Source organism: Kogia breviceps, chromosome X (assembly GCF_026419965.1).
Source record: "Kogia breviceps isolate mKogBre1 chromosome X, mKogBre1 haplotype 1, whole genome shotgun sequence".
Taxonomy (NCBI): Eukaryota; Metazoa; Chordata; class Mammalia; order Artiodactyla; family Physeteridae; genus Kogia; species Kogia breviceps.
The window spans coordinates 35,360,704-35,387,075 of NC_081330.1; the positions used below are offsets into that span (position 1 = coordinate 35,360,704).

At 39.9% G+C, this 26,372-nt stretch overlaps 1 protein-coding gene across 4 annotated transcripts in view; it reads left to right on the top strand.

Annotated features, from left to right (window-relative positions):
* The window catches only part of CHRDL1 (chordin like 1), a 117,948-nt gene that overhangs the window by 66,850 nt on the left and 24,726 nt on the right, over window positions 1-26,372 (top strand). For 2 of the 4 annotated variants that reach the window (XM_059050536.2, XM_059050540.2), the window contains exons 5-7: window positions 35-177; window positions 1,608-1,701; window positions 25,803-25,870. In XM_059050536.2, the coding sequence (XP_058906519.2) occupies window positions 35-177; window positions 1,608-1,701; window positions 25,803-25,870 (305 nt within the window). Of the gene's footprint in view, window positions 1-31; window positions 178-1,607; window positions 1,702-25,802; window positions 25,871-26,372 lie in introns of all 4 variants that reach the window. The other 2 variants (XM_059050535.2, XM_059050539.2) reach the window with 1 other exon arrangement.

Consider the following 26,372-nt stretch of genomic DNA (forward strand, 5'->3'; position numbering starts at 1 on the left):
CTCGGTGTGGTTTTTCTCCACCCTGTCCCAGAAGACTCCTTACCCCCAGCGAACAATAAGGTGACCAGCAAGTCGTGCGAGTACAACGGGACCACTTACCAACACGGTGAGCTGTTCATGGCTGAAGGGCTCTTCCAGAACCGGCAACCCAACCAATGCACACAGTGCAGCTGTTCGGTAAGACCCTGTATCTTAATGTCCCTGCTATCCCCTACCCAAATAAGAGTGCTTCCATACTTGTACTTTTAGTTTAAGCCTACACTGTAGGGTGCTTGATTGGAAGATGAATTGCATCTGAATCATGAGCCTTCCTGATCTTAATCAACCCTGATCAACTCTGTTGAAGAGGTCAGACCCAGTCATATCCCAGTCTTAAAACTTTAGGACTGCTTAAAAGGACAAAAATGAACTGAAAATCTTGATCTGTACTTCTTTTCACAATAATTACACCACCAGAGCCTTCATCTGAAGAACTCAGTTATTTGATAAGCCTTGGAAATGCCATGGGTGGAAAAACCACTGGGGCCACTCAGTCCAATTCACAAGAAAATGGGGTGTCTCTTGGTTCCCATCTCTGAAATATTCCACTAACTAGTCAGTTCCTGGTACCCTGCAGTGAGAAAAGTATCTCGACAAATGCTTGATCATGATGACTCCTGTGACATTATTTGTCAAAAGAACTGTATACTTCATGAATAAGGTATGCTGATTACATCATCATCTAATTGTGCAGCCCAGAGAATGTAATAAATAGAACCAGAAAAATGGAGTAAAATGGGTGTTTAAGCTGAAGTATGAGGGGATGAAATTCGATGTAGAAACAACTTTTCTGCCTATAAAGGGTATGAAACTCTGGATTGACAAGGGAAGCTAAGGAAGCTCTTTGCTTAGGGATTTTTAGTAAAAATATAGCATCTCAGTAGTTCGGGAGAATTTGGTCATAGCCATGCTTCCCTAATGACCTTTCAGGAACCCTCCTAGTTCCAGAACAGTATGCTTCTAAGAACTAAGATCAATGTTCAAGGAATGATGTTTGGAACATAGAATTTTAGGGAATGAACATTATACAAAGACAAACATAACCAGCAAGTGCATTTGATCATCTCCCTTGCCTTGTGCTGGACTGAGCTGTCCATTCAGATGATCTTTTATAGTTTTGTATCACCCCAAAGAGCTTGTCTACTTGTTTTGGAAGGGAGATTCTAGTGAGTGTTACAGAAGGCAGCTATTGTGCAAATCTGCATTCCCCCAAAGCCCCAACATCCAGCTGAAGCACGATAGGGACCAGAATGGACAGAGAAGAGAGGGGCAAGACTGTATTTGGTGGTTTGGAGGCTCACAGCAGCCCTCACACTGACTACTTTGTTTCATCTTAGACCAGCATGCCTGATGAGAATCGCCATCTCTTCTGTGACTTAGTCTCTGGCATGGAGAGATAGTAAATAGAAAAAAATATAACTCATCATAAAAGTTAGGAAGTGCATATAAATGACTATGGAAGAGCATAGGGGAAGGACGTTTGAGCCCCTACTCATCCCAGGTACTGAGCTAAAGCCTTTACATGTACTCCAGCTCCTTCTGACCTTAATTCTGTTTCTCTTTGGCAGGAGGGCAATGTGTACTGTGGTCTCAAGACTTGCCCCAAGTTAACCTGTGCATTCCCAGTCTCTGTTCCTGATTCCTGCTGCCGGGTGTGCAGAGGTAGGTATCCTGTTTCCCAAGACCCCAGGTGCCACCGTCCTGAGTAGCAAGATTTAGAAGAGGAAAATACCTGTCCAGTGTCCTAGGGAAAGGGAATTTTCTATGGTAGCCTTAGATTCTAAGGGTGTTTTTTCAATCACAAAAGGAAAAAATAAAAGCACTGCTTTTAAGGGTCACTCCCTGAAAGAAACTGCGCTGGGCTGGATTGCAGCAGGGGGAGAGGGGTGAGAGTCATCTAATGTGAAAGTGAGTATCTTTGTCTCTCCTTCCTTAATCCCTTCTAGCTTGGCCCCTACATTATTGTATTGTAAAACACAGGGTATTTCCAGACACAGCCTTAAAAGGAAGAATGGGCCTCCCAAAGCACTGATGTGACCATTTTGAAGATTAGGCAGGGCAGATGTAGGTGTATTTTTAAAATCCCACAGTAAAGTGGTGACAAACTTAATAAAAGCAAAATGGAAGGCATTGTCTTCTCAAATTATACCCAAAATGGAATCATCATCTTCTCAAGCCAGTTTTTTCTTCTTTGGGTTTCATTTCTTTGATGACAGTACCAATTTCTTTTCTTTAGGTTTCCGAGATCAAACATAATCACCTTTAATTTCTCTTTTATTGCCTCTTCTCAAATTACCAAATCTATCAGCAGTCCTCTATATCCCCCCACCTTTTCCCGCTTTCCCTCCTAATTTTGTCTTCTTTCCTTCCATCTAGTGTGCTTATTGAATGTCTACTTTATGCTTGGCACTGTGCTAGAAGCTGGATACATAATGGTAAATATAGCAGACATACAGGGCACTGCTAGACTATATGGCATCTTTATGTGAATTACAAAAGGGATCCCCTTATTTAAGATACTTGACTGCCATTTGCCAGAAAATCCTTGTGATGTACCTCCTTAGCTGAGGCACCCTTGTGCAGGACACAACCTGTACAACCGTATGTGGCATACATAGCAGCCAGGATATGTTCTTTGCTCTTATGGAACTCACATTTTACCTGAGAAGACAAATAATAAACAAACAAGCAAACAAATACCTAAATATAAACAGTGTGAGTACTGTGAAGGAAATAAACAAAGGACCAAGATAGAAAATAAGAGGTGAAGGCATTTAGGTTGAATTGTTGGAAAGGCCTCTCTGAGATGACATTTAAGCTCAGACTTGAAAGATGAAAAGGAGTCATCCATGCAAAGGTCCTGGGAGGAGAGCATTCCAGGCAGAAAGAAAAGAAAGTTCAAAGGACCAGGCAGGGAAGAGCTTATAGCATTCAAGGAGCCTAGGGACCAGTGTGGTAGGAGTATAGTGATTGTGGTCATAACTGGCATGTGATGAGACTGGAGAGGTGAACAGGAAGGAGTCAGACCATGCAGGACCTTCAAGGCCATGGGAAGGAGTTTGGATTTCCATTTTTAAGTGCATTGGGAACCCACTGGAAGGTTGTGCATAGGGCATGACATGATCTAGTTGATGTGCTAAAAGATCTCACTTGTTTTTGTGTTCAGACTAGATTGGAGGGAGGAGATAGGACAAGTGGAGAGACCAGGAGGATGGGTTTAGCAGTCTCTCTGGTATGAGAGAGTGGGATTCTGGTCTGGGGACACAGTATAGAGTAGTGGTTCAGACTGGGGGTCTCTGGAACCAGCCTGCCTTGATTCTAATCCCAGCCCTGCTACTTTCTAGCTGAGTGATCATGAGCCAGGATGTACTCACCTTTCTAACAATGTTTACAGTGACAATAATGTTAGCACCTACCTCCAAATGGTCGTGAGGTTTAAATGAGATAGTGCAGGAAAAGGACCTAGGACACTGTCTCGCATATAGTGAGAACTAATAACGAAAATTGGACAAATTTGAAATACAGTAGGCCCTCCATATCTGCAAGTGCCGCATCCACAGATTCAACCAGCCATGGTTCCAACATATCGGAGAAAAAAATAAATCCAGAGAGTTCCAAAAAGCAGAACTTGAATTTGCCGTGTGCTGGCAACTATTTACATGGTATTTACATTGTATTCCCAACTATGCATATAACATTAACATTCTATTAGGTATTTATTATAAGTAATCTAGAGATGATTTAAGTATGTGGGAGGATGCATGTAAGCTATATGAAAATACTATGCAACTTTATATAAGAGACTGAACATCCTCAAATTTTGGTATCCATGAAGGTCCTGGAACCAACTCCTTGCAGATACTGAGAGACGACTGTATATGTAGAGCATTGGTTCTCAGCTATGGTGCATATTGGAATTATTTTGGTAAATTTATGTCCAGACTGGGGATGGGGGTGGTGGTGAGGGAGGTGATTCCAATGCGCAGCCAAGGTTGAGAGCCACTGAGTTAGAGGGAAAAGATTATAGGATTTGCTGGTAGCAAATAGGTAATTGACTCCTATACATTGCTGCCAGCTTAATCTTTCAAAGAGATAGCCTTAAGCATGCTACACCCCTACTCGGAAGGCTTTATGCTGACACATATTGAGCTTACTCTATGCCAGTCACAATTCTGTGCACTTTACAGATATGAACTCATTTAATCCCATGACAACCCTGTGTGGGGAGTATGATTCTTATCTGCATTTTTTTATAGATGATGAAAGTGAAGCATAAAGAGGTTAAGATCCTTGTTCAAGGTCATATAGCCCGTGAGGCAAAGAGCTAAGATTTGAACCCTGGAAGTCTGGCTCCAGACTCCGGGCTCTTAACTACTCCACTTTGCCACTAAAATGAATGGTTCCCTGTTGCCAGCAGCATACTTGTCAACCCCTGACTCTGACAGTGAAGACCTTTCATGCTCTAGCCTCAAGTTACCTTTATAGGCCCACATCCTTCCATTCTTGCACCTCAGGTTCTACCCACATTGTTCTTGTGTTCTCTTACCTTTGTGCCTTTACTCTCTCCTCTGCCCCTCAATACCTCCCAAACTTTAGTGTGCTTCAGAATCACCTGGAGAACTTGTTGAAATTCAGATCTCTGGAGCACAACTGCAGAGATTCTGTTTTGGTGGCCTTGGGAAGGGACCCTGGTATGGGCATTTAAACAGGGCCCATGGTCCATTCTGATGCAGGTGGTCAATAGACTTTCACTTTGAGAAACCATTCCTAAGACCACATAGATGACTGGGAAATGATGGCTTTACATCTGAATTTAGTATACTTAAATTGAGCCTATTAAAAGCCTGAAACCTGAGTAAGCCAATAGAAGAGTAACCAATGTCAATCTCTGATTGGTCAGAACATCTAATTCCAACCATATGGCAAGCCAGTTTGGGGTGAATGAACAGCAGCCATTTCATGATAAGGCTGGGAGGAAAAGGAGACAAAACGCCTTCCGAGGTTATATCTAACATGTACAGTAACCCTGAGAGGAGGGAATGTTGCCTTTCTCTGGAAAATCCTTTTCCTCCATCTCTGCCTGTGGAAATCCTGCCAGTTCTTGAAGACCTAGCTCAATTGCAGCCTCCTCGGATTCTAACACAGGTAGTCCTCAGGTTACATTTGAATAAATACTAGCGGGAAGGCCTTTGTCTCTTCTCTGCCTTCCCACCTTCATTCCAGTTTCTCCACCCCTAAATCCTGCTTCTCCTTCAGAGGCCAGTTCGAATGCCACCTCCTCCAGGAAGCTTTTTTAAAATCTATCATTTAGGAGTAAACTCCCTCATCTCTTGGACTCTTCAGGGCCTCACCTGTGCTTCTCCAGTAGAGTTTCTCACCTGGGCACATTTTGTCTTTTATTATGTGTGCCCATGTCTTATCATCGCTACTAATGTGTAAGCTCTGTAAGGCAGAAACTATTTGGGGCTCATCTTTTTTCCCCCACTGCACCGGGCACAGGGTAGGTGTCATTTGAATGAATGCACACTAGCTTGGAAATATTGCCAGAAAGTTAGTCATCGTTTGAATTAGATGCTACTCAAATAGGATATTATTTGTGTTTCTTCTTCCTCTGAATTACTGATTGACTGTGGTAGATGGTACTGGCTATACATTGGTTCATGGTCAGTAGGAAATTACCTGTTGTCATTCCCGATCCTCCACATTGTTTTTCCTTCCCTACCTCACTTTAGCACACTCTAATTAATATGTCTTTTAGAAAGAAATTACCTTATTTGTAGTACCCGTACATGCTTATCCTTTTTACTATGCTGTTTGTACCAGCCCTCACATGTCACTATGGATTTAGCTGCAGCCTAATTTGATTTATGCTTCACTAAGGCCCTGGATCTTTCCATACCTGTCTCTCACAGTGTGTGTACTGTCCCTCAGTACAGCTGTGACATTTCTGCCAGTAAAGCTGGGTATTTTGTTCCTCGCCTCCTTTCTCATCTTTGCCCCAACTTAATTTGAGTCTGCTCCAAAACGAAGAGAGTCCATTTTTAAAAATTGAAGTATAGTAAATTTACAAAATTGTGTTAGTTTCGGATGTACAGCAAAGTGATTCAGTTATATATATATATATATATATATATATATATATATATATATATATATATAATTTTCTGATTATTTTCCCTTATAGGCTATTATTAAAGCTATTGAATATAGTTTCCTGTACTATATAATAAATCCTTGTTGCTTATCTATTTTATGTTAGTAGTTTGTGTCTGTTAATCTCATACTCCTAATTTATCCCTCCCCACCACCTTTCCCCTCTGGTAACCGTAAGTTTGTTTTCTATGTCTCTGAGTCTGTTTCTGTTTTGTATATAGATTCATTTGTATTATTTTTTTTAGATTCTGCAGGTAAGTGATATCATATAATATTTGTCTTTGTCTGACTTACTTCACTTATTATGATAATCCCTAGGTCCATCCATGTTGCTGCAAATGGCAATATTTCATTCTTTTTTATGGCTGGGTAATATTCCATTATATATACGTAATGGAATTGTATATATGTGTATGTGTATATATATATATATATATATATATATATATATATATATATATATGCCACATGTTCTTAAACCAATCCTCTGTTGATGGGCACTTGGGTTGTTTCCATGTCTTGGCTATTGGAGTGCACATATCTTTGCAAATTAGAGTTTTTGTCTTTTCCAGATATAGACCAAGGAGTGGGATTGCTAAATCATATGGTAGCTCTAATTTTAGATTTTTAAGGAACCTCCATACTGTTCTCCATAGTGGCTGCACCAATTTACATTCCCACCAGCAGTGCAAGAGGGTTCCCTTTTCTCCACACCCAGGAGAGTTCATTCTTAGCAGAGATGTACATGTGGTTACTAATATAACCAGCTAATCACTACAATCCATTTGTTGGGCTAAGGTGATTTTGCTTGGGGAAAAATAATGTGAAATCTAAACTGAAGAACAATTAATAAAAGAAAGGAAACTGCAAAAAGACATATTGTTGCATCCAATTGACAATATAGTGCAAAGGAGATAGGCTCTGAAGCCAGAAGGACATAGATTTGACCTGGCAGAGCTACTGTCCACTAGTGATGTGACCTTGGGCAAGACACTGAACCATTCAGGACCTCGGTTCTCTCAGGTGTGAAGATGATAATTATAATATCTACAACCTATGGAAAGGTGGTAAAAATTAACTGAGATGACATAGAAGCTAGGAGAAAGTCCAATACAGAGTTATTGCTTAACAAGTGATCATTATTATATTTTATATAATGACTCTATTTATTACTCTGGGGTTAAGTAGAATTGTACCTTCTCTATCTCTGATAGTCTTGTTTTTATTTACTTAATCTCCATATACAGAACTATATTTCTAGTCCTTCTCATGGCAACACATCCTGGGACTAACCGTCTTCTCAACGGTTCTCTTGTCACAATTTAAATTTCTTTTATTTTTGTTACGTCCTCAGGAGCAACGGGTAAAAGCTAGTTATTATTGATCATGTATTGCCCCTTCACATACTTGACAATTCATGAAGTTCTCTCTTTGCCTTCTCTTCTCCAGCCTAAATAAACCATTCTCTTTCATCTTTCCCTCTAAAGACTAAATCCTACACTTTCATAAAATTGATGCTTTTTTCTCTGTCTTTAATTTCTTTATATGTTTCAGTTGTATATAATGTGATTGAATCTCCTTTGAAGTTCTTATTTCTGAAGCACCTAGTTATTTTTTTTTCTGTTGAAATGATGTTTTTAACAAAGGTATACCTTGTATAAGCATATTACTCATACAGCAGGCAACCCAGATACACTTCTCCCCTATGCTGGCTGCCCTAATTGCAGGCAAAATACTGCAGAAGAAATAACCTTTTTGAGTGCTGAACTTGCAAACCTTCATATAAAGAGCCCCATTGAAGCAGGCTCTCTGCACTGTCACCAAACACTAATGTGTGCCTTTCTTCCTGGGTCAGGCAGCGATCTTAGCCATGGATTGAATCTAAACCCTAGCCTCAGTTGTTTAGACATGTCTTTGAGGCTAAGACAGTCAGGAGAGTGTTGGCAGGGTGTGTGTCATTGCTGGCATTTCAGCAAACCTCATCTGGACTGGAAGCATAGTGCAAACAGCCACTGGAACCTTAAGGGAAACTTTATCAGAAGAAGAAAATCTCTTCAGAGACTGTACCACGGCCACATTCTGGGCAGGCAGGCCTCACACCCAAACCCACACCCAGCTTCCCTCCACCGTTGATCATTTCTGCTTCTTGTCTTCTTCCTATCTTGCCAAAGCAAAGGGGAAGGCTGTGTTCTTGGACTCTAGGCAAGGGAGACATATTTCGGGTAAGCTCTCGGCTGTATTGAGAGCCAAGCCTGCATTTGGTAGACAGTGTACATATGTGGCACTTACTCTGTGCCAAGCAGTGCTCTAAGCATTTATGTGTGTAACAGCTCATTTGCTCCTCACAACAAAGTAGGGACTATTATTTTCCTGATTTTACAGGTGAGGAAACTGAGACAGAGAAGTTAAGTGATTTGCCCAAGGATAATAAGTGGCAGAGCTAGAATTTTAACATTGTTGGCCTGGCTCTGGAGTCCCAGGTTCTTATGCTGTTTGGTGGGAGCCATCCAGAGGAGTGTGACAAGAGCCCCTCCTCCTTCAGGGAGGTAAAGGGAAAGAGAAGACATGCGTGGCAGATAATCCCAAGAGAGTAACCACACTGCCCGTCTTTCCCCATCAAGGCCCCAACCTACCCATTCCCAACCACAGGGGAACAGTCTCTCTTTCTAGGCTCAGAGAGGCCCGAGTGTAAATGTCTATCTTCTTTCATTCAGCAAACATTTGTCGAGCAACCACTGAGTACCTGGCACTGTGCTGGTACTAGAGATACAGTGGTAAACAAAACAGACCAGGACTGGAACCAGTCCTTGCGGAGTTTAGTGGGGAAGACAGACATGTATCAAATGTCGAGACAAGTAAATAGAAAATTGCAACTGTGCCACATGCTGCAAAGGAAAGGTGTTACAAAAGCCAGTAATGGACAGGGGTCGATCTACTCAGAGAGGTGAAGGAAGACTCTAAAGACCATCTCTCCAGCCTCAACTCACACCATATTCCTCTTTGCTTTGTGCATCGCAGGGTGTGGGAGGATTGACTCAAAAGTTGGGGGGATAACTGGTGGCAGTCCTATCCTCCCAGGATCCTTGACTTCTGACCCCACCATGAAACCAGCCACCCTATGCTGAGGAGTATCTATACTGTCCTTCCTGCACTGCACCTGCTGCATATACTCAAGTTCAGACTTCACTTCTTTCTTTCTTTCTTTTTTTTTTTTTTTTTGCGATACGCGGGCCTCTCACTGTTGTGGCCTCTCTTGTTGCGGAGCACAGGCTCTGGACGTACAGGCTCAGGGGCCATGGCTCACAGGCCCAGCCACTCTGCGGCATGCGGGATCCTCCTGGACCAGGGCACAAACCCGTGTCCCCTGCATCTGCAGGCAGACTCTCAACCACTGCTCCACCAGGGGAACTCCAGACTTCACTTCTTAAGGAACTACTTGATCATGTTGGCCAGTGTCTACCATTTCCTACCATATTATCCAATCTCAGTTCTGCAGCTTGTTTTTAAAGGCCCTCTGTCAAACAACCAGACCCTTCCTTAACCCACTACCCATCCTCATTTCTCTGACACCAACACACACACACCTTCTCCACTAGGGTGACACTTCTCTTTCTATAATATGCCATGTTCCTCCCCACCTTCATCCCTGTTATGTGCCTCTCTTTTTTTTTCACATGCAATATTATGTTTCAGGTGTACAACATAGCGATTCAACATTTATGTCCCTTATGAATTGATCACCACAATAAGTTTAGTAACCATCTATCACCATACAAAGTTATTACAATATAATTGACTATATTCCCTATGTTGTATATTATATCTCTGTGACTTATTTATTTTAAAACTGGAAGTTTGTACCCCTTCATCCCTTTCATCCATTTCACCCATACCCCACCCCCCTCTCCACTCTGATGACCACTAGTTTGTTCTCTGTATCTGTGGGTCAGCTTCTGTTTTGTTTTGTTTTGTTTTGTTTGTTTGTTTTGTGTTTTAGATTCCACATAGAAGAGATCATACGGCATTTGTCTTTCTCTGTCTAGCTTGTTTCACTTGGCACAATGCCCTCAAGGTCCATCCGTGTTGTCACAAATGGCAAGATTTCATTCTTTTTTATGGCTGAATAATATTCCATTGTGTGTGTGTGTGTGTGTGTGTGTGTGTGTGTGTGTGTGTATCATGTTTTCATTATCTCTTCGCCTGTCAAAAGGCATTTGAGTTGTTTCCATATCTTGGCTATTGTAAATAATTCTGCAATGAACATAAGGGGGCATGTATCTTTTCTAATTAGTGTTTTCATTTTCTTCTGATAAATACCCACAAGTGGAATTGCAGGATTGTATGGTAGTTCTATTTTTAATTTTTTGAGGAACTTCCATATGTTTTCCATAGTGGCTGCACCAATTTACGTTCCCACCAACAGTGCACAAGGGTTCCCTTTTCTCCACATCCTCACTGACACATACTGTTTCTTGTCTTGTTGATAATAGTCATTCTGACAGGTGTCAGGTAATATCTCGTGGTTTGATTTGCATTTCCCTGATGATTAGTGATGTTGAGCATCTTTTCCTGTGTCTGTTGGCCTTCTGTATGTCTTCCTTGGAAAAATGCCTGTTCAGGTCCCTTGCTCATTTCTTAATCAGATTATTTTTTTGATATTGAGATATGTGAGTTCTTTATATATTTTGGATATTAAACTCACATCAGATATATCATTTGCAAATATCTTCTCCCATTCAGTAGGCTGCCTTTTCTTTTTGTTGATGGTTCCCTTCTCTATGCAAAAGCTTTTTAGTTTGATGTAGTCCCATTTGTTTATTTTTGATTTTGTTACCCTTGCCTGATGAGACTGATCCAAAAAATATTGCTAAGACTGATGTCAAAGAGCATACTACCTATGTTTTCTTCTAAGAGTTTTATGGTATCAGGTCTTACATTTAAGTCTTTAATATATTTTGAGTTTACTTTTGTATATGGTGTAAGAAAGTGGTCCAGTTTCATTCTTGTGCATGTAGCTGTCCAGTTTTCCCAACATCATTTATTGAAGAGACTGTCTTTCCCCACTGTAAATTCTTGGCTACTTTGTCATAAACTAATTGCCCATATAAGTGTGGGTTTATTTCTATACTCTTTATTTTTTCCATTGATCTATGTGTCTGTTTTTGTGCCAGTACCATACTATTTTGATTACTTATAGCTTTGTAGTATAGTCTCAAGTCTGGGAGTGTGGTGCCTCCAGCTTTGTTCTTCTTTCTCAAGATTGCTTTGGTTATACTGGGTCTTTTGTGGTTCCATACAAGTTTTAGGATTATTTTTTTCTAGTTCTGTGAAAAATGCCATAGTTCTAAGAGTTTCTGGGTGGAGTCTTTAAGGTTTTCTATTTATAGTATCATGTCATCTGGAAATAGTGACGGTTTTACTTCTTCCCTTCCAATTTGGATGTTTTTAGTCTCCCTTCCTTGTCTTATTGCTGTGGTTAGTACTACCATTACTATGTTGAATAAAAGTGGCAAGAGTGGGCATTTTGTATTTTGTTGAGGATTTTTGTATCTATTCTCTTCAGGGATATTGACCTGTAATTTTCTTTTTTTGTGGTGTCTTTGTCTGGTTTTGGTGTCAGGTTAATGCTAGCCTCATAGAATGAATTTGGGAGTGTTCCTCCCTCTTCAGTTTTTTGGAATAGTTTGAGGAAGATAGGTATTAAGTCTTCTTTACATGTTTGGTAGAATCCATCTGTGAAACTGTCTGGTCCTGGGCTTTTGTTTGTTGGGAGTTTTTTGATTACTGATTCAGTTTCACTGCTAGTGATCGTCTGTTCAGATTTTCCATTTCTTCCTGATTCAGTCTTGGGAGATTTGTGTCTCTAGGAATTTATCCATTTTTTTTCTAGGTTGTCCAATTTGCTGGCATATAATTGTTCATAGTAATCTCTTATGATCTTTTATATTTCTGTGGTGTCAATTGTAACTTTGCCTCTTTCTTTCTTATTTTATTTATTTGGGCCCTCTCTTTTTTTCCCTTGATGAGTCTGGCTGAAGATTTATTAATTTTGTTTATCTTTTCAAGGAACCAGCTCTTAGTTTCATTGGTCTTTTCTATTATTTTTAAGTCTCTATTTCATTTATTTCCACTCTGATCTTTATTCGTCCCTTCTACTAATTTTGGGCTTTGTTCCTCTTTTTCTAGTTCCTTTAGGTGTAAGGTTAGATTGTTTATTTGACATTTTTCTTGTTTCTTGAGGTAGGCCTGTATCACTATAAAGTTCTCTATTAGAACTTCTTTTGAAGTGTCCCATAGATTTTGGAAAGTTGTGTTGTCAATTTCATTTGTCTCAAGGTATTTTTAAATTTCCTCTTTGATTTTCTTTGTTTAGTAGCATGTTGTCTAGCCACGATATGTTCGTGGTTTTTTCCACTTTTCTTTGTCTAATTGATATCTAGTTTCATACTGCTTAGTCAGAAAAGATGCTTGGTATGATTTCAGTCTTCTTAAATTTATTGAGACTTGTTTTGTGACCTAGCATGTGATCACTCTTGGAGAATGTTCCATGTACATTTGAAAATAACGTGTATTCTGCTGGTGTGGGATAAAATGTTCTGTATATATCTATTAGGTGCATCTGGACTAAAGTGTTATTTAAGACTAGTGTTTCATTATTGATTTTCTGTCTGGATGATCTAGCCATTGATGTAAGTTGGGTGTTAAAGTCCTCTACTATTATTGTATTACTGTCAGTTTCTCCCTTTTTTGTCTGTTAATATTTGTTTTACATGTTCAGATGCTCCTATGTTGGGAGCATAAATATTGGTGGGTGTTATATCCTCTTGTTGAATTGACCCCTTTATCAATACATAATGCCTTTTCTGTCTTTTCTTACAATCTTTGTTTTAAAGGCTATTTTATCTTATATGAGCATTGCTACTCCAGCTTTCTTTTTGTTTCCATTTGGATGGAATATCTTTTTTCCATTTGTTCACTTTCAGCCTATGTGTTTTTAGATTTGAAGTGAGTCTCTTATAGGAAGCATATAGATGAGTTCTATTTTCTCATCTATTCAGCCACCCTATGTATTTTGATTGGAGCATTTAAACCATTTACATTTAAAGGAATTATTGATAGGTACATACTTAATTGCCATTTTGTTAATTGTTTTTTTGGTTGTTTTTGTAGTTCTCTCTGTTCCTTTCTTCTTTTAATCTCTTCCCTTGTGCTTTGATGATTTTCTTTAGTGTGGTGTTTGGGTTCCTTTTTCTTTATTTTTTGTGTATCTATTGTATGTTTTTGGTTTGTCATTACTATGAGGTTTATATATTGATCTGTATGTATAGCAGATTGTTTTAAGCTGATAGTCACTTAAGTTTCAATGCATTCTAAAAGCAATACATTTTTACTGCCCCCCCCCATGTTTTATGTTCTTGATGTCATATTTTACATCTTTTTACTTTGTGTACCCATTAACTACTTATTTTAGTTATAGTTGATTTTATAACTTTTGTCTTTTAACCTTCATACTAGCTTTCTAAGTGGCTGATCCACTGTCTTTACTATATATTTGCTTTTACCAGTGAGATTTTTTTTCCTTTTATGTATTTTCTTATTTCTAGTTGTGGCCTTTTCTTTTCTACTTAAAGAAGACTCTTAACATTTCTTGTAAATCCAGTTTAGTGATGATGAACTCTTACTTTTTGCTTGTCTGGGAAATGCTTTATCTCTCAATTCTGAATGATAACCTTGCCAGGAAGAGTATTCTTGGTGGTAAAGTTTTTCCTTTCAGCACTTCAAATATATCTTGCCACCCACTTCTGGGTTGCAAATTTTGCTAAAATTTCAGCTGATAACTTTCCCTTGTATGTGACTAGTTGTTTTTCTCTTGCTACCTTTAAAATTTTATCTTTAACTTTTTCCATTTTAATTATGATATGTCTTTGTGTAGATCTCTTTGGATTCATCTTTTTTGGGATTCTCTGTGATTCCTGGCCCGGGATATCTGTTTCCTTCCCCAGGTTAGGGAAGTTTTCAGCCATTATGTCTTCAGATAAATTTTCTGCCCCTTTCTCACTCTCTTCTCCTTCTTGGACGGCCCTAATGTGAATTTTAGTACACTTAAAGCTGTAACCAAAGTCCTTTAAACTATCCTCATTTTTTAAAATTGTTTTTTCTTTTTCTGTTCTGCTAGGTTGATTACCACTGCTCTTTCTTCCAGGTCACTGATCCTTCTGTATTATCTAATTTACCCTTGATTTCCTCTAGCGTATTTTTCATTTCAGTTGTTGTATTTTTGAGCTCTGATTTTTTTTTATATTTTATAACTCTTTGTTGAAGTTCTCACTGTGTTCTTCCATTCTTTTCCCAAGTTCAGTGCACATCTTTATGATTATTACCTTGAACTCTTTATCAGGTAGATTGTTTATCTCTATTTTATTTAACTCTTTTTCTGAGTTTTTGTCCTGTTCTTTTGTTTGAAACATATTCTTTTGTCTCCTCATTTTGCCTAATTATCTGTGTTTATTTCTATGTATTAGGTAGGGACTTTATGTCTCCTGATCTTGGAGAAATGGCCTTATGTAAAAGATGTCTTATGGGATCCAACAGCATGGTTCTCTCTGGTCACCAGAGCCAGATAATCCAGGGGTGTCCCCTGTATGGGCTACATGTAGTTGTGGCAAGGCTAACTGCTACTGGTGCACTGGTAGGCATGGTTGGCCCCTGGCCTGGCTGGCTGTGCAATCTGGTGGTGTTTAATGCTGCAGGTACACTGGTGGGTAGGGCAGGCCTCAGGCATGCTGGTTGTGCAACCTGGCGGCTCACTACTGCTATGGGTGCACTGGTGGGTTGGGCGGTCCCCAGCGCTAAGAGGCTAAAGGGAGGATTCCAATATGGTATCTGCCAGTGCCAGTATCAGCACAGTAGAATGAGCTTACAGTAAGGGCTGCCACCAGCATCTATGTCTCCAGGGGAGTCCCAGTTGCCTCCTGCTTCTCTAGGAGGCTCTCCAAGATGAGCAAGTTGGTCTGACCCAGGTGCCTTTCAAATCACGGCCTCTGTGCTGGTACTTGGAGTGAATGAATTTTTGCACACACCCTTTAAGAGCAGAGTCTCAGTTTCCTTCAGCCCTCCAGCTCTCCTAAATGTAAGCCCCACTCGTTTTCAAAACCAGATATTTTGAGTGCTTGTCTTCCTGATGTGGGAACCCTGGGCTGGGGAGTCCAATGTGGAGCCCTCACTCCTTGGGTAGGACATTTGTGTTTATATCCCTCCCACTTATGGGTCACCTTGCCAGGAGTGTGGGTGCCAACTAGACATCACCTTCACCCCCTTACCTGTCTCGTTGTGGTTCCTTCTTTATATCTTTAGCTGTGGAAAATCTTTTCTGCTAGTCTTCAGGTCACTCTCAGAGATGGTTGCTCCGTAAGTAGCTGTAATTTTGGTATGCCCATGGGAGGTGAGTTCAGGATCTTCTTATGCTGCCATCTTGATCCTACCTGCTGTTATGTGCCTCTCTTGACTCTTACTCCCCACAAGCTTGGAATAGTTTCCCACCTCTCTTCTACCAATTAGGATCCTACCCATCTTTCAAGACCCCAGCTGACATTGCACCTCTTCTAAATAGCCTTACCTGATCCCTCTAGTCCTCATTGGTCTCCTTGTTTGACCACTTTCAGGGCTTGGTCTGATTGTAGAATACAGCATTTAAAAATATTTCTTGTACTGTTCACTGTTTTGTGGATCTTGGCTCCTCAACTGGGAAGCTCTATAAGTAAAGGACCATCTTCTTCCTCTGTTTCCCCTAGCATAGTATTAAGTATATAGCTTGTGATGGATTTGTTAAAAGGAAAGAGAGCCACAGTTATGAAAAGTGCTTTTGACAAGCACTGCAAGTGCAGTTCTGGCTAGGGAGGGAGGCAGGAGAAATAACTGACCTCACAATTTACTCATCCCAAGCCCATTTATCCAAAACATTTCCAGTGAGCCCAGCATGAAAATTGAATCTCTTTTAATGAAATTGAGATATTTTTGCTAACTCCTTCAAGGTGACTGAAACTGGAAGCAACTGTTTAAAAGGAATTTGTCAGTGTTCAAGACAACTGCCATTTTACGTAAGACTCTTGATTTCTCTTTCCAAAAAGCAGCAAAATTACACCTCAGACGCCATCTTGGCTGGAACCCAGAGATCTCGAGGGAAGTGGTATGTGAGATATTTTATTTTTTTAACATCACAAAAATCTACCAAATTTTTCAAAGTTTTCAAAATCACAGGAAACTAGAGAAAATAACACTCCAAATATAGATCCTCACATATCAGTCTAGAGCTCTTTTTGTTTTTGCCCACATTTTCTACAGAAACACTACCATCTCCTGGTCATAATGATAGGAAGGAAACATTGCTAATGAGAAACACTACTTTGTATGTGTCACCTAAACTTCAAAATGTATTGAAACACTCCAATCTTTTCATAGCTACAGAAGAGTCTGACTACCCCTAGTAATTCCTTTTCAAAAGTGAGTCATTCATGTTCATCTTAGGGACCATCTTAGGTATTTTCTATCCTTGTCTACCTCTCCTCTTCTTCTAAACCCCAACTGGAAGCTTTCTCCTTCTATGGAAACTTTCAGGTGGTTTTTGTTCTCTTTCTATCCCTTGTACTCAGAATTCACCTCCACATGCTTGCTGACTATCACAGGACTCCCACCCCTCTGAGGTCATCATGTTCCTTCTTGGCATGTCTTTTATGTCTAGAATGTTTCTTCTTGGACAGAAAACCCCTCAGATGGTCGATGGGACAGCATTGACTTCCATACTGAGTTTAACAAATTAAGAGTGATGATTCCTAACTGGCCATCTGGGATATCCTGTCAAGGTCAATAATGCCCCATCCTGTTGCTGGGTTGGAGGGTTTTTCATGTGAGGGTTTTTCATATGAGTCTGGCTCTACAATAAAAATAAGAAATTCCCAGTGAAGCATTTCAGAGCAATTATTTCTTCACGGGTGGTTAAAGCCACTCTTCTTTCAGCCTTGTCCTTCTAACTACTTCAAGGGATGCCATGACTGCCCAGAAACACACTGCTGGGTATGCCCATTACTCTTATTAGAATAGTTTTCATGAAATTAGACTTCAACATTTATGGAAATTAATCTGATTTTTTGACTGACAGCATAAACAGAGGAAAGAGAAACATGAGAAAGAAGAGTGATGTCAGGCCGAGGAATCATATTTGAATATTATCTACATTATAACTGTAAGAACTTACAAAGTCCAGGTCTCCATGGTGCAGGCAAAGTGGAAAATTGATATAACTATCCAGTTGGTTTAAGCAAATTGCTGGAATAGCTACATCCACTTTTCCCTTAGCTTTGGCTATTAAAACCAGACCCACGTCTCCTGCTCCCACCAAGTAGTCCAGTCCTCTTTGGATGGGGCCAGGAAGCCAAAGTGGAAAGAAGAAGGACCTTAAACTGACTGCTTTTCATTTGCAGGTTGACAAGACAGTAAACATTGGTGGATCACTGAGTTTCCCTTTTCTGCCCTGCTTGCTATTTTCCATTTATGAATGTGGTAGCACAGGACTGTACTTTATTTGGGTACTTGGAGTTTTACCACTCCACTTTATGAGTATGTAAATTGCACTGCCTCCCTAAGAAGCAGATATCTGTCCTCTCAAGCATTACTTTTAGCCAAGAGAGAAAAAGAGGTTTAATTAAAACACAAACTCCCTTTCTAAATAAAGAGGAAAAGGAGGAGAGGACTAGCATAATGATGAGAAGTCTAATCATTAGTTAAGAAGGAATGAGCTGGAGGAATCTCTGCAGCCATTTTAATTTTTTTGGTATCTCCAGGACCCTGGCTTTAGAAATGATATTATTCCTTTTCTAGGTGTGGGCATAAATTTTCTCTTTCTGCTAGGCTTCACTTGTTTGTTTAATACAGATGCTTTCCTTTGTTAAATGCATAGTACCCTTGTGAGGGTCCCTTAAGTTGGGTTTTCCTCTATGTCAGCTACTCTTGAGAAGAAGGAAGAAGTGGAGGGAAAGGATGGGAAGAAGAGGGAGGGGGAATAATAGCTAACATTGACATAACAGTGTACCAGGCGCTGTTCTAAGCTCCTTGCATATACTAATTCATTTTATCTTCACAACCCTATGGGATAGGTATTATTGTCTCCATTTTATCAACTGAGGCACAGAGAGGTTCATTCACTTGCCCAAAGTCACACAGGTGAGAAGGGGCAGAACCAGGATTTGGACCCACGCAGTCTGGCTCCGAGCTGTTTTCTTTACCGTTATTACTATGATGCCTCTCAGCTTGGGGACGTGAAGCAACGTCTGGCACTCTTAACTCTGAGGCTACTGGCAGGAGCAGACTTTGTGATGACTGTGCTCCCAGGGACCAAATATGCTAACACTTCCAGCAGATTCATTGGGACCACTCTGGGACGCAAAGACCCCATTTCTAACCATGAACTTGGATCTGTTTAACCGCATCTCCATTGAAAGAGCAGAATGTGGGTCGTGGGCACTGTCTAAGTTTCTTTATTCCCTCTCCCATGATGCCGTCCTGCAAACATATGCACTCTCACAATGCACTTTTAAAAAAACACACATTTCTGATTCTTCTAGATACTTTAGTACTCTTCTTTGGATTCGGCTTGCCACTGTGGGCAGGAGTCCCCCCACCTCCTTTGTTTGTGTCTTAGTATTTCTCAAGCAGATATTTTGTTTAAAATGCTAAGAGCTTGTATTGGCAGCCCAGGCAATAAAGTGCTTTATTTGACAACAAGGTATTTTTTAAAAAAAATAACTGTCCTCTTTATAAGACACTGGAGGGCTTCTTCAATACTATATATCATTATTGGGAGCTCACATGTCCACCAATGGCGAATCCTTATACCAGTGTTCTTTAAAGCTTCCGTCAAATTTCAGCACACTTGTTACCTCTCCACAGAATTTGGAGAAGTAGATATCTGATGGAAGCCTCCCCAGAGTCATCTGCTTCCATCCCCTCTTTCATCTCCAGCTTGGGTATTGAGTACTGGCCGTAAAGGGGCCCACCAAGGAACCTGGCATGTAATAGCTGGAGACTTCACCATCAGTTTCTTCCTCTCTGCCCTCTCCCACTTTTCCTCAAAAACCCTTAACCGTTTGCCTTGATTCTGCTGATTTCAACTTGTTCCTCTGAAAATACAGAGGTCACTTTCCCTTGTCACGGAGATCACTTACCCCTGTCTCGGCGATTCATTTAAAATTTCTATCTGCCTTATGATTAGAGTAACCATATAATTTATCATCCAAACTGAGACACTTTTGAAAGTGAGAGAGGCAATCTTAATAATTATGCCTTCCAGAGAAATAGGCTTAAAACTGGGCTGTCCCAGATAAGTCAGGACCAGTGGGCACCCTATTTATGATGTTGTGTGTGGTTCAGAAGTGGCCACATGCTGGCGTAGTTTTGCTGTCTGAGGTTTATCTTCATGGTATCTCATAATCTCATTGTACACTTAGTCCTTTTGAGAGAACAGGGTTTACTTCTGTGACCTGCTCCGGCCAACCAGAGATTAATGGGAGCAATGGGAGTTATAAACAGTCTGAATTTTAGCCTAGCTCTTGACCATTTTTCAAATACTTGTTCTCCATTTCTCCCATTACCAGAAAGCCAAGCCATTCCATCTCCATAGGGTACCACTCAGAGTATAATTGAGGTTTGAATAAACAACACATGTGGCTTTTAAGGTTAAATGAATATTGTTTGACATACAGTACACTAGAGTTGTTTTTCATTTTGGTTTTAAAAATTGGTTAAAATTACATCTTGTTGCTTCTCGGAATTAGCTAGAATCCATCTGTCTCCATTAGAATCATTGTTTTTCTTTTTTTTTTTTTAATGACTTGGCTGAAAAAAGCGACTTCCTCTCACTCAAGATAATTTGTCCAGTGAATCAGGAAAAAAATACGGAAACAGGTTTTTTTAGGGCTTTGGTGCCTACTTTTTTCTTTTATGTATTTTATGTATGTATATCTAAGTTATAATATCTAAGGTATAAGATTGTAAATGCACAACCCTATTTTCAGCTCTCCAGATAAACCCTGCTCCAGTCTAAAGAACCACTAATGTGAACATCTAAGAAGAAAATTCAAGTTTAACTATGGTTCATGTATAAAATAACTAAAATGTTGAAACCTTTAGCGGCTACTTATATAACATGCAAGCTTAGAGAATGCCATTTTGAAGACTTTGAAAGCTCAAAGGCAATGAAAATACTAGTAGTTCCTACTTGAGAATACACACACACACACACACACACACACACACACACACACACACGGAAGTAATGGCTCCAGTAGTTTTTGATGAAGTGAAATAGTTCAAATTTAGGTACCCATAACTGTCTGCAAATGCTTAGGTGGTTATGACATATTCATCTGAACTTGTATTACAGGGTATTTAATAGTCTGTGTGGTAACTGACTTGCCTCGTTGCTTTGCTATCTTGCCTCTCTGCTTATTTAACAGGGACTGTATGCTTCTATATTGCTTTAAGATTCTGTCTGGACTATTAAGTATTTAAAGATACTCTTTAAAAGCCCTTTTAAGACTCTAGGGTCTAAATGCAATAAATTGAACTTCTTAGAAGGTCATGCTGAATAAACATTTCATGTCAATACCAATCATTAAATCTACATTTAAAAAGGGCATTTGATGAGGAGAGCTATTCTGTCATTTTTCTTTTGTTATTTGTTCTTTTTCAGCTACTTCGATTAGGCTTGAAACCACACACTATAGCATTTACATTTTGTTTTGCCATTTTGCTGGCAAATCTTTTCTGGTTTCAAACCTTCTCTCTGGTCCCACATTTTCATTTGGCTCAGGATATAGCTTAGACCCACCACTGCCAGCTAAAATGGAATAAGTAAATCCAAGTCCATACCCACTCAGTCACTGTTGAGGGCAGCGCCATTCCCCAGCTCTCCAGATTGCAACCCTAGAGTCATTTTATGCTTTCTCCTTTGCCTTCCTCCTCCTTTATCAAATATTCCATCAGGGTCTTATCATTTTCTTGTTATCTGCAGTAGTGTGATTCAACCCCTTCTTCTTCATCTAGATTCTCATGGCCTATCACATGTTACTACAATAGTTTCCTGGTTGGCCTCCCAGATTGCAATTACTCCCCAACCAGTCAGCACTCCCTTGCCGGGATAAGCTTCCACAAATATAATTTATACCATAGGTACCTCTACCTAAAAATTGGTAACGGGATCAAATATGAATTCTTCAGCCTCTTTCGAAGTCCATACAGGAATTATTAACCACCCTGTTATCTCAACAACCTGTCCCCTTCCCTTACTCCCTCCCACCCTCCTTCCTTTCCTTTCTATCTCTCCACCAGCCCCCTTTCTCTTGTTTCACTTCTGAAGTTTCCACTCAAGCCACACCTTGCTTGCTGTTCCCACTATGTGACTTGCTATTTCCAAAGTTCTGGTCCTTTGTCCTTTGCAAATGCCGTTCCCTCCAGTTGGTGATACCTTCTGCCCGTATGACTGTTTATACCCTGCAGTATCTACTTTTTTTTTTTTTTTTTTTTTTTTTTTTTTTTGTGGTACGCGGGCCTCTCACTGTTGTGGCCTCTCCCATTGTGGAGCACAGGCTCCGGACGCGCAGGCTCAGCGGCCATGGCTCACGGGCCCAGCCGCTCCGCGGCACGTGGGATCTTCCCGGACCGGGGCACGAACCCGTATCCCCTGCATCGGCAGGCGGATTCTCAACCACTGCGCCACCAGGGAAGCCCTGCAGTATCTACTTTTAAAAATATGACTTAACAGTTCTTTGGGGATGCTTTCCACGATTACATCTGACTGCTCACTCCACACATTCAATATCTCCTAAGCATGTATATTCCATTTGTGTTTCCAGTTGCTACTCTGTTTGTGTGTTTTTTAGGCTCTTTTCTATATTGATTTCTTGTCACCTCCAAACAGGTTGTAAATGTCTTGAGGGCAAGGGTCCAGCCCTGATTTCTCTTCTCCTTCTGCCTTAGTATCAGGTTTTCCACCCGAGAAGTGTTCAATGTATGTTAACTGACTTTTAGACATTATTATTTTCTTTTAAAAAATTTTATTGAAGTGTAGTTGACTTACAATGTTGTGTTAATTTCTGCTGTGCAGCAAAGCAATTCAGGTGTATATATATATATATGTATATATACATATATATATGTATATATACATATATATATATATATATATATTCTTTTTCATACTCCTTTCCATTATGGTTTATCACAGGATATTGAATATGGTTCCCTGTGCTATACAGTAGGACCTTGTTGTTTATCCATCCTGTGTATACTGTTTTGCATCTGCTAATCCCAAACTCCCAATCTTTCCCTCCCCCACCTCACCTCCCTCTTGGCAACCACAAGTCTGTTCTCTATGTCTGTGAGTCTGTTTCTGTTTCGTGTTGTATTTTAGGTTCCACATATAAGTGATATCATATGGTATTTGTCTAGACTTCTGTTTCTGACTTACTTCGCTTAGTATGATAATCTCTAGGTCCATCCATGTTGCTGCAAATTTCCTTATTTTTTATGGCCGAGTAATTTTTTATGGCCGAGTAATATTCCACATGGATAAAGATGTACCACATCTTTATCCATTCATCTGTTGATGGACATTTAGGTTGTTTCCATGTCTTGGCTATTGTAAATAGTCCTGCTCTGAACATTGGGGTGCATGTATCTTTTCGAATTATAGTTTTGTCTGGATATATACCCAGAAGTAGGATTGCTAGATCATATGGCAACTCTATTTTTAGCTTTTTGAGGAACCTCCATACTGTTCTCCATAGTGGCTGCACCAATTTACATTCCCCATCAACAGTGTAAGAGGGTTCCCTTTTCTCCACACCCTCTCTAACATTTAGTATTTGTGGACTTTTTAATGATGGCCATTATGACTTGGGCATTATTTTTTGACATAAACAAAGGTGAAAGCGTCTTCACTCTTACAAAGTTAGTCAGGGTTTCCAGATAGTCTGAGTGTAATCTTTGTCTACCATCTTGTTTAAACATCTTTATTGGAGTATAATTGCTTTACAATGGTGTGTTAGTTTCTGCTTTACAACAAAGTGAATCAGTTATACATATACATATGTTCCCATATCTCTTCCCTCTTGCGTCTCCCTCCCTCCCACCATGGAATAACCAGGAAGAGGCAAGAATGCTATTGGCTAAGTACTTAATTCTGTATTTTTTACTGAAGTTCGACTCAGTACATATACTGAGCACCTGATGTGTACCCAGATCACTGACCCCCCACCCCAGAGTTTCTGACTTACTAGGTATGGGGTGGGGTCCAAATTTTTGCATTTCTAACAAGTTCTCAATTTATGCTGATGTTGCTGGTCCAGAGACCACACTTTGGGAAACAGTGATGTAGGTGATACAGAGGGAGGTCTAAGACATGGTCCTTGGTTTTAAGGGATTTACAGTCTCTTTAGGGAGACAAGGCAGGCTCAAGAAACGTTTAACAGAAGAAAATATTGTAAACTGTTTTAGTATTCATTCATTCAAGAAGTTTTGAATAAGTACTAACTATGCGCCCAGCACTGTTCTAGGTGCTGCGGGTTACATCAGTGAACGTGATAGACAAAAATCCTCGTTCTCATAGGAGAATTCTAGTGGGAGAAAGCAGACAACAAATAAAATATATAAACTGTAAGATACTGTTGAGTCCTAAGATCAAAAAGCAAAGAGGGGGGATAAGAAGTATCAGAGGGGATTTGAAATTTTAGATAGGTGATAAGAGAAGGCCTCCCAATTCTATCATTTGGTGAGTATTTATTGAGTGACTATTATGTGTCAGGCACTGCTATAGATCATGGTGATACAGCCATTAATAACACAAATAATAAACCCTGCTCTTATAGAATAGACATACTTATTTGGGAGCCAGGAAAACTGAGATTTGGGTTGTAAGCTCTCATCAACGTGCTATGTGAGTAAATGGCTCCTTGCTCTCTCTGAGCCTTGGTTTCTCCACCTGTTACATGGAACAGTTGGACAAAATTATGCCTGAAGTCCTATACATCTCTAAGGCTACAGAATGCTAAGTCCTTTAGGCAATTAGAAATATGTGAGAGAACTTGAGGAAGACTTTGTAGAGGAGGAAAACCTTCATGGTTTTTATAGTTATACAGGAGCTATGGAGTGTGGGAGCTGGGAAAGTAATTTCAGAAGAAAAATGAGCAAAAACATAGAACCAAGAATGGGGGCCACAGTTTCAATGAAGAGTAAAGAGGTCAAAGGGTTCCCACTGTAGAGTAGCTAAGATATTTGGGTCGGAGGTAGGTGCTCAGTAAAGATGAGGTGAGGCTGATTAAATAGAGAGTCTTAGATGGGGACTCACTGAGGGTTTTTTGATCAGGAAATGATACGATTATATAATCAAAGTGGTGTTTTAGGAAGATGAATGTAGCAATCATAGTTAAATCTTCAAAATTCATAGTTTTTTCCATAAGATGATCTTTGAATCATGGAGGTTAAAGCCATGCTATGTTTTATGTCACTACCCGATGATAATATTGGTATCAAATTAATCTTGAGGTCTTTTTCCAGTCCTAAACCAGTAACAGTACTTGAACCAGTAACACACTACTAGTTAGAGTTAGGTTTTGAAAGCTTGGGAGATGAATTAGAATAGAAAATTCTTAATGTTTATACATTTTTGTATTCCGTGTTATCCCATGAAATATATGGTTGAATAGATATTGGGTTATCCTCAACCAGGTACACACACACACACACACACACACACACACACACACACATAAATAGTACTCATTTAGAGTGGTGCAAATATCTCTAAGACCGAGCTGTTCCCATCTGCTTGTTTGGTCATAGATAATACAAGGTAGTATTTTTGGAGATTGTCCTCTTATTTTTTATCTTTAATCAGCTGAGGGATATCCATATCTGTTATGAGTTTGCTCTTCTCAAGGCTGAAAGTAAAATGTTCCCCCTAAAAGCAGTTAGTCTGGAAGACAGCAATGATAGGGAGATGTGCTGTTCAAAATTGGGTTGTGGAGACCCAGAGAAAGGTGTCTCAGGCAAAAAGAGAAGATATGGGTTATGTAAACACTCTAACCACAGCAAGTTTTACCTTAACTTTCAGATCAAGTCATAACTTCTCAGAGGCATAATGGTGAATTTAACAAACCATGACAGACCAAATCCTCAAAACTCTCACTTTTGAAGGGTAGTTTAAACACAAGTTGAATATGACCTGTAAAAGACTTAACTATCTTCAGAATAAAATAAGCAAATGTGACAATGATGGCTATATTACAGTGGAAAGTGATTATTTTCCCTTTTATTTTCCAAATTCTGTGTAATATTGCTGGATGGTCTGTTTTAGAAAGTGGCAACTTTCTTCAGAGTTGTCTTGAAAAATGAGACACACCCAGGGAGAAATCTTTCAACATTGCTGCTTGAAGGACAGCCACAAAAGCTAAAATGTGTAAAGAACCTTGGGATCATAGAACCCAAAATGTTACTGGGTCACAGGTTAATATTTTCCCCTTCTATTTATGTATAATTCTTTATTTCTTTTTAATAAACAGGGGATGGAGAATTGTCGTGGGAACATTCTGATGGTGATATCTTCAGGCAACCTGCCAACAGAGAAGCAGTAAGTATGAATAGCTCAAATAATTCAATACTTCACAGCATCAGGCCAGACTTCCCTCCCTCCATGGGTACTGTCCCAGCAATGCCATAAAAGGGCCCGTCTCTAACACCATTTTTCTTCCCTTTCCTCAGAAGTGTGAATGCCATCATCATCCACCTGGAACCATTTAAGTGCATTGTATAATTGGTAACTGAGGCCAGGACATGAACATGAAGAAATCATAGCCCAGCCCTTAGGCACCCTTCATCTAGATTAGAAGTTGGTACGCTTTTGGAATGACTTGCCAAATCTTTGTCTTCTGTAAGGAAGGCAAGTCACCACCCCCAGCCTCAACAGCGAGGACCTTCTGTGGGATCGTAAGGTACGTCAGCCCATCCTTTGGGCACAGGTACCTTGGACATGTCCATAGAAACCTCCCCTAAGCCTTAGGCTCTCAGTCATACAGCTGGAAGAAAGGAAAGGTAGCAGCCAGATTCCCTTTCTCAACCTGCAACATCTTCTC